Source organism: Eptesicus fuscus, chromosome 19 (assembly GCF_027574615.1).
Source record: "Eptesicus fuscus isolate TK198812 chromosome 19, DD_ASM_mEF_20220401, whole genome shotgun sequence".
Taxonomy (NCBI): domain Eukaryota; kingdom Metazoa; phylum Chordata; class Mammalia; order Chiroptera; family Vespertilionidae; genus Eptesicus; species Eptesicus fuscus.
The window spans coordinates 3,681,517-3,693,495 of NC_072491.1; the positions used below are offsets into that span (position 1 = coordinate 3,681,517).

At 57.0% G+C, this 11,979-nt stretch overlaps 1 protein-coding gene across 4 annotated transcripts in view; it reads left to right on the plus strand.

Moving 5' to 3' along the window:
• NDRG1 (N-myc downstream regulated 1) overlaps window positions 1-4,219 on the plus strand; it is a 41,325-nt gene extending 37,106 nt beyond the window's left edge. For all 4 annotated transcript variants that reach the window (XM_054708279.1, XM_054708280.1, XM_054708278.1 and 1 more), the window contains 2 exons: window positions 208-259; window positions 2,348-4,219. In XM_054708279.1, the coding sequence (XP_054564254.1) occupies window positions 208-259; window positions 2,348-2,559 (264 nt within the window). In that variant the 3' untranslated portion in view covers window positions 2,560-4,219. The remainder of the gene's footprint in view (window positions 1-207; window positions 260-2,347) is intronic.
• The last annotated feature ends 7,760 nt before the right edge of the window (window positions 4,220-11,979 follow it).

Here is an 11,979-nt window from a genome sequence, read left to right on the forward strand (position 1 = left end):
GGTCGGGCTGGGAGGGTAGCAGGTGCCATCGCCAAAGGCGGGCGTTAAGTCATGATCACAGCTAAGCGGGCCCCACGGGGCGCCCATCTGCTCCCTATCACGTGGGCAAAACATAGCAACAGCTGAGACATTGAAAATATCTGTGTCCTGGCCTAGTGGGACCCCCGGGCACTGACTGGACTCGCCGCCCCCTCTTTTCTCTCGCAGCCAGCCAAGCTCGCGGAGGCCTTCAAGTACTTCGTGCAGGGCATGGGATACAGTAAGTCTGGCATTGCCCGGCGGGCGCTGGGCCAGGGCCGGGTGGGAGCTGGGAATGCAATGCCCCGACCCGGGGTTCGGATAAGAATTCTGTGCCGTCCTGGCCAGCGGCGGCTCTTTGCACACGGGCGGGTTGGGGGAGAGAGAGGTGCAGGGAGGGGGGAGCTGGGCCGTCGCCCTGGCACCACGGCGGCTCATTCTCCTCCAGGCTTGAGCAGCCGTTGTCTCACACCAGGGGGTGTGTTAGCTTTCGGTGAAGCCCAGCCTTCTAGGCACCAAGAAGACAGCCAGCAGTGAGACCAGGGACAGCTCTTTACTTTAGAGCAGTGCTTTCTGGAGAGACTTTCCGCTGTCCTGAGGATGGCGAGGATGAGGATGTTGCTGCTGATGGTCATGAAGGATTATGAATGAATCCTTCTTTTTTTTTTTTTTTTTTCTCATGGAACCATCCCCATAATCCCACGAGATACTCTTAGTCTCGTTTTACAAGGGACAGAACGGAGGCCAGGGGCAGAGCAGGGATCTGTGAAAGTTCTTTAAAAAATACAAAGCTCCAGCCGAAACCGGTTTGGCTCAGTGGATAGAGCATCAGCCTGCGGACTGAGGGGTCCCGGGTTCGATTCTGGTCAAGGGCATGTACCTTGGTTGCGGGCACATCCCCAGTGGGGGGTGTGCAGGAGGCAGCTGATGGATGTTTCTCTCTCATCAATGTTTCTAACTCTCTATCTCTCTCCCTTCCTCTCTGTAAAAAATCAATAAAAATATAAATAAAAAAAAATACAAAGCTCCCAAAAACCAAACCAAACAAAAACAAACAACTATAAAGCGCTGAGTCAGTGGGTGGTCAAGTTGCTAATAATTAGGACCGAGCGTGTCTTTGCTAAAACGTTCGATTTGGGCCCTGGCCGGTTTGGCTCAGTGGATGGAGCGTTGGCCCTCGAAGGGTCCGGGGTCCGATTCTGGTCAAGGGCACCTACCTCGGTTGCAGGCTCCATCCTGGCCCTGTTCGATTGGTGCGTCTCTCTCACATCCATGTTTCTCCCTCTCTGTCTCTCCCCCTCCCTTCCACAATCTCTAAAAAAAAAAAAAAATCAATGGGAAAATATCCTCGGGTGAGGATTAACAACAGCAAAAATCCCATTACACTTGGGGGTTGACGGGTACGTAGCGGCATGATTCCAGAACGGCCGCTTCCTGTGTCATGTTAACGTGTGTGCATCAGACACATGCAGTCCTGGTTGGAAAGGCAGCCCAGGACCCGGACAGACAAGGCCAAGGCCAAGGCCCGACACCCCACCGGGCCGTCCTGCGGCTGGTGCTCCGAGGCGCATGCCCTGCGGCCCTGGCCCGAGGTGGCGTCTCTGGCTCTCCTGCCCACTGCCCGGGCTATCATCCACGTGCCCACCTGAACAGGGACGTCTTTGTACGTCTGATGTCGCTCCCTTTCTCCCTGAGGCTTCCGCTGTTCGCTCGTTTAAAATAGTCACGGGCGTCTGACCACAGTCCCAAGGCGGGCCTCAGGCATGTTTGGTGTCTGGGAGGCTGAGAGCGGATGGCGAGCTGACTTCTAGGCTGTGGGTGGGGTCCGTGTCCCCAGGTGCCCTCTGTCAACAGAGATCCGCTGCCCGAGGGCTGAGCCCTCTCCCCGTGGGAAAGCGCAGGCAAGGGCAGTGGGAATAGCAAGCCGCCCCTGCTTACCTTGCAGGGTGCGAGCCATGACTCCTTTGTCTGGGCCTCTGCTGGGCTCGGATTTTTGCTCTGAAAGTGTATTCTGGCCCTCGCTGGTTTGGCTCAGTGGATTGAGCGTCGGCCTGCGGACTGAAGGGTCCCAGGTTGGGTTCCAGTCCAGGGCACATGCCCAGGTTGTGGGCTCGATCCCCAGTAGGGGGCGTGCAGGAGGCAGCCGGTCAGTGATTCTCATCATTGATGTTTCTCTCTCTCCCTCTCCCTTCCTCTCTGAAATCAATAAGAACATATAGAAAAAAAAAAAAAACGATGCTCGGCCAGGTGGGCACAGAGGAGGCCCCGAGGCTGGCGTGTGGCTGCTCCCAGCGTCCTCCCCCCTAACGGCTCTCTCCTCTCTCCCCAGTGCCCTCTGCCAGCATGACCCGCCTGATGCGGTCCCGCACGGCCTCGGGCTCCAGTGTCACATCGCTGGAGGGGTCCCGCAGCCGCTCCCACACCAGCGAGGGCACCCGCAGCCGCTCCCACACCAGCGAGGGCGCCCGCCTGGACATCACCCCCAACTCCGGTGCCACCGGGAACAGCGCGGGGCCCAAGTCCATGGAGGTGTCCTGCTAGGCGGCCTGCGCGCACCGCCGCCCCCTGGACTGTGGGACCAGAGTAGCTGCCCCTCCTCCGCCCCTCCCCACCCCCCGCCTGCCACACCGCACGCAACTCGGTATTAACCCCAAGCTTGTTTTGTACGAGGGAGCTCTGGCCGTGACTTTAGGTGGGGTTTGTCCAGGGCGCCCCCTCCAGGGCCGGGCGGGGTGGACCAAGGGAACGTAAGCATCTCAGAGTCCCGTGTGCATTGACGAGTGGCCTGGTGGCCGCTGGCTTCCCCTGCCTCCGAGATGCCAAACCGCCCCAAGTGAGAAGCCCAGCAGGAAACCAGGTCCTAATCCAGGCCTAGGCTGACCGACCGGGCATCCGGGCTCTCAGGGGCCTTTGCGGGGAGTCAGCCCACCTGCTTCTGTTTCCTCTCCCACTAAAGGCAAACCCACCCAGTTTCTGGAAACAAAACCCTCCCCTGGGTTGGGGAGGAGGGAGCAGGGAGCCCCGGGGTGGCTGGTGTAGGCAAAGCAGGCAGCGGGGACAAGAGGCGGAACTTTCGGGGAGGCTCGGAGGGTTTGGGAAGGCAAATCTGCGTAGCTCACTTGAAATCGACGTTTAAAGTTCGTGCAGACACACACTTTGCCATGCCGACGCACACAGGCCTGCTCTCCTGGCTTTTTTCTAATTAACACAAAAGGCGGGGACAGATCCTCCTGGCTTTGCTGCAACAACAACAAAAAAACCCGCCGACAAGTGCTTAGCACCATGGATTTAAGGCTTCGGCCCTGCTCCCTCCTCCTCCTCCCCCTCAGCCCCTGCTTCCCACCCCCGAGACGCGAGCGAATGGTTATTTCCTTCCTGGGGTAGAGCCTCTCAATACAGGGGTGCTTTCCTGGGGATCGAGGGACCTTCCCAATAGGTGTTCCCCGGCTGCCAGGAATCTCCATGCCGCGGGGCAGGGCGGGGGTGGGGTTGGGGTACCAGATGTAAATAACAGACTCCTTGTGGTTGGGATGGAATCCAGGGCGCTTGTGATCTCTGTGGATCTCGTCCCTGGTTTCCAGAGACCTTCTGTGATCGAGTTCCATCTTGGTTGAATCTGAGCTCGACGGCCCAACCTGTCTGACCCGGTTACATTCCTGGATCTTCACACAGACCTGTTGGCTTTAGTACGGGGTGGGGACTCCGGGGGGGAGCAGATGTAAGGGTTCCGGAATGTGTATCCCCTGGGATCTCCTTCCCTCTCCTGCCTCCCGCTCCTCCCTGCCCCCCCTAACCTCCTCTCTCTGAATGGGGCGGCACCACTGACATGTTTGGGTCAAGTTCCCGTACCACTGCCTTTCGATGTTCATCCCGGCTAACCATGCCTCTGCTAGGGAGTTTGACCAGAGGGAATGGGACGTTGTGAATGGGCTGCTGGGACCCCGTGGTCTCCGGGACCCCGGAGTTGGTGGAAGGGAGTCATCAGGCCTTGCAGGCCGCGTGAGGGGTCATGAACGATTCCATCCACCTGCCGCCTTCTATGGGAGGCTTCCCCTGACCTCGAGCAGAGGGTCAGGGGTCAGAGGTCAGGGCAGGAGTGGCTGGATCCAGACGGAAAACTGCTGTGTACACGTCTCTCCAGAGGAGTTTCTTAACGAGATATTTGTATTTATTTCCAGACCAATAAATTTGTAACTTTGCAGTGGGGTGTCCTTTTTCTCTGCCGGAGAGCGTGCGTGCGTGCGTGCCTGCGGCGCCGTGGTTTAAGGGCGGTCTTCCCTTCCCTGGCCCCAGCCACAGCTCCCTCGCCTTTGGCTCCATAGAGCATCGCTGCCCAATAAAAATGCAACGTGAGCTTCCCATTTTCTTTTTTCTATTTAAAATAATATATATATATATTTTTTAATTTCAGAGAGAGAGAGAGAGAGAGAAACATCCATGATGAGAGAATCATCGATCGGCTGCCTCCTGCACAACCCCCACTGGGGATCGAGCCCGCAACCCAGCATGTGCCCCTGACCGGGAATCGAACTGTGACCTCCCGGTTCCTAGGTTGACCCTTAACCACTGCGCTACACCGGCCGGGCAGCGTCCCGTTTTCTGGGGGCCACATTGAGAAAGAAAGAAACAGGTGAACTTAATGTTAGCAATGCATGTCACCCAGTGCATTTGGAATATTACCGTTTCCGCATAGACTCGCTGTAACCATTACTCAGGTCCTTCATTCTTTATGCTACGAAACCAGCGTGTCATTCACACCACAGCCGCCTCGAGCCAGCCCAGCCCCAGGCCAGCACAGGGCGGTGGGTGCACTCCTCGACCTGCACTAACAGGGAAACGGCCCTTTACAGCTCCCGATCCTTCTAGAAACGTCTGTGGGAAGACCACTCCCTTCCTCACATCCAGTCACAACCACTCCATGCGTGCTCCTACTGAGAAAGAAAAAGTAAACACCACGGGGTTTAATACAGCCTCTCACTATTATCGAGACTTAAGACCAGTTTAAAATGGACAAAACGGTTACAAAGATAGCACGGTGAGCCGCCGTGGACCCCTGTTAACCTGAGAAACATTAAAAACGTTAAAACATTAAAAATGCTTGTGAGTTTATGAGCCGAACTGCGGGGACAATTGCTGGGAGGCAGGATCTCCCTGTGTTGAGAGAACGTTCCGGAGAAGGGCCGTTTTGCTCCATGTTTTATCCATTGCAATCAAAGGAGGAGACGGAAGTGGGTTAGAGGCACTCCATTGGAGATAGAATAGGGAGGCGGGAGAAAGCACAGCAGGAAACCTCTGGGATTGGATAAAAGGGAAAATGATGGACACATGCTGCTTTTACTGGGGGCGGGAGGGGGGGTGCAGGATAATTAACAGTCAGCAGTGAACAGTGAACAGGACAACAATGAGGGAGTTTGTGGTCTGCGCCCTAGTGCATGGGTTGTGCCCTGAGGGGCCCAGGAAAAGGGAAGTTACGAGTTACCCCGACATTCCACAGGTATGTCACATTCCACAGGTATGTTAAATTCCACAGGTATGTTTCGTTAGATGCAGAAAGACCATAGACTCATAGCCGCTCTTTGTCAGGGGAGATCCTGGCCTAGGACGTGACTGCCCACTGTAAACGGCATTTTAATTTCCAGAGGTTTATGGGCAGGCCATCCCTGAGGTCTCTGGGTTTGCAAGGCCGCCGCCCAGGCCCTCCCTGAGTTAGTCAGGTTCGCAGGTGGCCCTTTTGCGTCCACACCCCTCACTCAGTTTCCCTTACTAGTATTTTTAATTTTGTTTTTACGTTTAAATCGATGAGAGCGGGAGATACATGGATTTGTTGTTCCGCTGACTTGCGCACTCCTCGGTGGCTGCTTGAATGTGCCCCGACCGGGGTGGAACCCACAGCCTTGGTGTGTCGGGCTGATGCTCTAAGCAACGGAGCTGCCCGGCCAGAGTCCCCTTGTTCTTATTAATGCCTTATGTCCGTGGTCGGCAACCTGCGGCTCGCGAGCCCCATGCGGCTCTTTGGCCCCTTGAGTGTGGCTCTTCCACAAAATACCACGGCCTGGGCGAGTCTATGTTGAAGAAGTGGCGTTAGAAGAAGTTTAAGTTTAAAAAATGTGGCTCTCAAAAGAAATTTCAATCGTTGTCCTGTTGATATTTGGCTCTGTGGACTGATGAGTTTGCCGACCACGGCCTGAGGTTATTATGGCACAGCGGTCACGACTAAGCGACACTGACACGTTATTATTCACTAAGCCCCACGCTTTATTGGGATTGCACGAATTTTGCCTCACGTGCCTTCCTGCCCCAGGACCCGCCCCAGGACACCCAGGGCCTGTAGTCACGCCTCCATAGCGCCCGGCCTGGCACCCTTGCTCACTGGCCGTGGTGACCGGGAGTGTGAGAAGCCCGGCCAGGCTTGTGCAGGCGGCCCTCCGTGCAGGTGTGCCCGGTGCTTCCCTCTGGTCCGTCAGAGTCTGAGTCTTTGGGATGAAGACCCCGGAGGCCCTTCTCCTGACGAGTCAGCATCCTTTATCGCTGATGAGCGTACCCTGGACCACCTGGCTCAGGCAGCCTCTGCCAGGTTTTCCACTGCCCCTGCCTTCTCCACTCCCCTCTCCAAGCAAGGCACCAAGCGCAGCCCACACTTAAGGCACCCTCCCTTTTATTTTTTAAATATGTTTTTATTGATTTTTAGAAAGAGAGGAAAGGAGGGGGATAGAGAGATAGAAACATGGATGAGAAAGAAACATCATTGATCAGCTGCCTCCTACACGCCCCAGCTGGGGGGTCGAGCCCGCAATCCAGGCATGTGCCCTGACGGGGAATCGAACCGGCAACTTCCTGGTGCATAGGTTGATGCTCAACCACTGAGCCACACCCGCCAGGCAAGTCACCCCACCCCCACCCCCCCGTTAAACAGCATCATGCTGTTCCTTATTCTGGTTTTCCTTCCCGTACCCTGAGGGTTGTCTGAGTGGGTCATCAGCGGAAAACACGAAGCCGGCAGCGTGGTGCGGAGTGGACGGGCTGTAGTCCGGCCTGTGGCTCAGGAAATGGGTTTGGAAGTTGCTGATTCAGCGCAGAGCGGGGGGGCGGGGAGGGGCGGGGACAGCATCCCAGCCGAGGGGCCCGCGTGCACGCCAGCATGGGTGGGAGGCGTGTGCATGCATGAGAAACCCGTGGTCCAGACCCGGGCAGTGACTGCATGTTGTATGTGGCTGGAGGCCAGGCAGGGAGAGGGTTAGACGCCTAAAATAAAATCCCTAGGATTACAAAAGCAACCACTAACAGTGAAGGAGGACTGCTCGGATGTGGCAATCAGGGACATAGCAACACGTGCTTCTTTTTATTTTTCTTTTCTTTCAAATATTTTTATTTCAGAGAGGAAGGGAGAGGGGGAGAGAGAATCGTCAATGATGAGAGAATCACTGATGGGATGCCTCCTGCACGCCCCCTACTGGGGATGGAGCCCACAACCCGGGCATGTGCCCTGACCGGAAATTGAACCTTGATGTCCTGGTTCATAGGTCAAAGATCCACATTGAGCCACGCCGGCCAGGCACCACGCGCACTTCTTTACGAACAAATTAGTGACGAGGAGGCGGGCTCCGGGGAGCTGCCGAGCAGTGATGAGCACAATGCCGTGGAGTCCCACCACGGCTGCGCTAAGAAAACCGGATGTGACTCCGCTGGTGGGATCGGGGTTCGAGTCTATGTTGAGACAGAGCAAATGCTACATGGCTATTAGAGGGCAGCGAGAACCAAGACGCATGTTCTCCCGTCCAGACCGTGGCCCCTGGGTTCTCTCCGTGGACTCCTGGTCGGAGGCCCCAGGTGAGGAAGCCCGGCTCCAGGCCCAGGTGGGCAGCGTGCAGGCCCCTAGGATTCAGCATTCACAGTAAGTGCCTCCTCTCCTGTGTCCCCTCCTGAGTCGGAGCAAAGGAAAGGCAGGTGACGGGAACACCAGCGAGTGCTGGGCCGCGCAGTGGGACACACCCAGCTTTGGGCGGGGCCGGCACAGACACCCTGGGCCTGCCCCCACCAGCTCCCTGGGCTCAGGCCTCCACGGAGGGAGGGGGGAGGAAGGGAGAGAGGGAGGGAGCGCGGGCGTGTGCAGGTGTTTGCTGTTTGGAGACGCTGTGCCGGAGGCTGTTTTGCCAGCTGGGATCCACCTTTGTTCTCCTGGCTGCTGGTTTTGGTTTCGTGCCCTGATCCGTGGGTCTCCGCAGCAGCTGGAGACCACGCGTGCCCCCAGATCAGCCACCTGCAGGGTGTGTGTGGACAGCGAGGTCCCCACCTGCCCGTCTCAGAGGCAGCCGCGCAGTGCCAGGCGTTCCTTCTGCTGGTTCCAAATGCAGCCCCAATCCGTCTGTTAGCCTTGCGCTCCCCAGGCTGCGTGGGGCCCTTCACCTGTGTCCCACGTGGAACGCGAGGGCAGAGGGGAAGCCTGACCCTATGGGTTGCAGGTGGGATTAGGGAGGGGTCCTCCCGGGCAGATCAGCCTCCTTCCTCCTAACACCAGATTGGTCTGCAGCTCAAGCACAAAGTGGGGGTCCTAACCCGAGGACTACAGGCCCGTAGGTCCTTGGACCCAGAACCAATCAGGTCTTGGTGTGCCTTAAGGGGGAAGAATCTCATTGGCCCAGCTGGGCTCAGGTGTCCACTCACTGTCCAATCAGCTATGACTTGGTTCACTCTAGTCCCGCCCCCTCCCCCCACAAACAGGCAACAGGGGCTCCCAGGAATGGATGTAGTTTCCGCAGGTGAATTGCTGTGTCCTTTGCAGAATTACATCCTGTGGCAGCAAACTCAGTTGCAGGTTAGGCCTCCCCCTCATCCCTGCTCGGAGCAGCGTCTCCTGCATGCCCCTCCCTCCCAGGGAGCACTGACCCCGTGACACGGGCACCTGGGCAGTGGCGGCCTCGGGGGCACACCTGGCCTTTATAACGGGCATCCCCTTCCCTTCCCTTGTCCCCATCGCTAGCATTTCTTCTGTATCTTCAGCAAGTGTCCGGCACATAAGAGGCTGGTGTTCAATGAGTAAACGCTTCCCCTGGGAAGAGTAATATTTAGCCTATGTTTTAGTTTCTTCCCCCCTTTTCTCTGTCGCTGTGAGGCTGAGTCATCCTGGCTTCGTAGATTAAAATAAATCCAAGGCTCAAGAGATTAAATGGCTTGCCCAGCCGTTTCTAAAACAGATGACACCCTCCTGCCTTTAAAACAGCTGACGGACGCGAGCTTCCATGGATGCCCTGGGATGAGAGCATCTGTGAGTTCCCGGGACTAACATTGTGGGACCTGGGCTTTGATTGCCTGCAGGGAGCCTGGCGCCCCGTGCCTGCCCCCTCCTCGCTAAACAGTCCCGCCCTGGTGGTGACTCTCTCTTCCCGTGGTTTCTGTCCGGTTCTCAGACCCTTTGTTTCCTCAGCTGGAGAGCTAAGGTGTTCTCCCCGCTGTGGATAAGCCTGCTCCTATTCTAGCAGCTCCTCTCCCCTTCCATGGGATGGACTAAGAAATCCCCGTTGTTAATACTGCGGGCAAGGCCCAGTACTCAGGTTTAGCGTGGAGGTCTGGAAACGCTTTTTGCGGAATATAATCTATGTCCAGGGGCTTGGCGTCCAGTCTCCCATCTCCTTAGAAGTCTTTTTACTTTTATTTTTTGTGTGCCCTTGGCCAGAATCAAACGGGAACCCTCCAGTCCACGGGCCGACACTCTATCCACTGAGTCAAACTGGCTAGGGCTGGAAGTCAGTCGGGCTCAGTCCTACATCTGGAAAGAAGCCAGGTTCACCTAGAACGTGGCTCTCGACTGCAGGAGAGGTCTCTGCATTTTTATTTCCTCAGCGGGGGCCGGGGGTGGAGACCGGGGGCATCTCAGCTGCATGCTTTTAACCTTCAGAATAAAATGCTGCGGCCATGTCATTCTGCTAAAGCGCACAGCTGCGCTGAGTAACTGGGAGGGTCTCACTGGCTCTGCGGAACGGTGTGTGAGTGAGGCAGCATCCCATCTGCCAGGAGAAGGGCGCTCCGAGGAGTGGGACGGATGGAAGGTCTGTATCGGCAGAAAGGGGGTGGGACACGAAGGATTTTGAAAAGTGGATCATTTCAGGCAAGCTCAGCTTCCTTTAGGGCCGTGGTCGGCAAACTCATTAGTCAACAGAGCCCAATATCAACCGTACAACGATTGAAATTTCTTTTGAGAGCCGAATTTTTTAAACTTATTCTAACGCCACTTCTTCAAAATAGACTCGCCCAAGCACACCAGCCAGATCCGCCCCAGGCAGGAACGTGAATTCCTCCTTCAAAGGTTCTCCGGTCTTGGGTGTCTCTTTCCTCTTCCGGGGACATGGAGCTACAGGGGCAGGCGAGGCGACCTCTCTGAGGGACTTGGTCTCCCCTGCCGCGGTGACAGAGGTGACAGAGGGGTCACTCACGCTGCGCCTGCAGGCCGCCCCACGAGCGAGGCAGAGTGGGACAGCTGAGATTTGGGCTTCAGCTTTGCGGGGCTGATTTCCGAGCCTCTCTGAGTCTCAGATGCTCTATTTATAAAATGGAGAGGAGAGACTTACTCTTAAATCGCTATGATCATGAGTAAGATCATGAGCACTTAGCATTGTGCTTGGGACCAAGTAATCACTCAGTGCAGGGGCATTTTATCATCATGATCGTTCTTCTTAGCTTTTCTGGACGTGGGGCGTGCCGCTCGGGGTCACTCTGGCTGCTTCCTCACTGGGCCCACGTCTCTGTCCCCCCATGGAGCTGAGACCTTCCAACTGGGGCCGGCAGAGGACAGGCCCATTTCTCAACACAGCTGCTACCTGGGGCATTCAGGCCCCCCAGCCCTTCCCACCCACTCCCGGGGTAACCCCCGATTCCCCCGACCAGGCTTCCTATGGCCCTGGGAGCTGTGATTCGTTTCCCAAACTGGAGTGTCTATGCAGTGAGAACTTTGGGTTTCTGCTGACTTTCAAACGGGGCTCCCCGTCACGGGGTGTCTGTGATCTGTAGAGGCAGGTGCGTTCCCCCTAAGAAAACCCAACACGCTCCACACAGGCTTAGAGATTCTTCATGGGGTCAGTTCTCCTCACACAGATTCCCTCCCCCCCACCCCCCCAATAACCCACTCTCCATGTCTCTGCGCCTATGGCACTTAAAGGAAGGATCCGCGGGTAAAATGAGAACGGCACGCGCTGGTGGAAGAGGAGGGCTTCCGAGTAAGGTAGGAACACGTGCAATCGCTTTATTCACCAGTGGGGTGCGGGCACCGCGGGGCGCCTGCATGGCCAGGCACCCAGGAGGTCGCAGTATGGGGGGCACAGCCTGGCCCTTTTGTCCTGGGTGGGCACCCCTCTGCAACCCACGCAGATCCCCTTTGCCGCGCATCACACGGTGTGCAGTGCTGGGCAGGCCGAACCGCCCGTGAGCGGGGCCCGGGCTCTGATCCGCAGGAGGGACGGTGCACAGGGGAGGCGTGGGATTGTGTCCACCTCGTGTGTTTCTGGGCCCTGGGCACCTAAGTGGCCTGAAGGCCAGGGTCTCCTCTCCTGGAAAAGGCCGCCGAGACAGTAAGGAAGGCAAACAAAACGAGAGCGCGGAGTCGCGGACGTGGACGTGTTTTCCTGCCCTGACTCGCCTGGAAGCGCTGAACGTGGGAAAAACATCGGGGTGATCAGGCCAGTCAGCTGGGGTTGCAATCCCGACCACCTCCCGGGCCAGCTGGGCGGCCGTGGCCCCGTTTCCTCACCTCCATGAGCTTCCGTTTCACATTTGTAAGAACAGAAATCGTAACGGGCACTTTGCAACAGGCCCCGAAGTGTCCGTGCGCCAGGGCGTGGGCGGCACCGGGAGCAGGGCACGCGGCAGGTACAGAGTAAGAGAACAGTAACTAGTTCTAGTTCACTAACAAGGTGAGGACTGGCCTCCTCTCCACGGGGACAGCTTGTCGTGCTATTAGCTCCAACCCCTGTG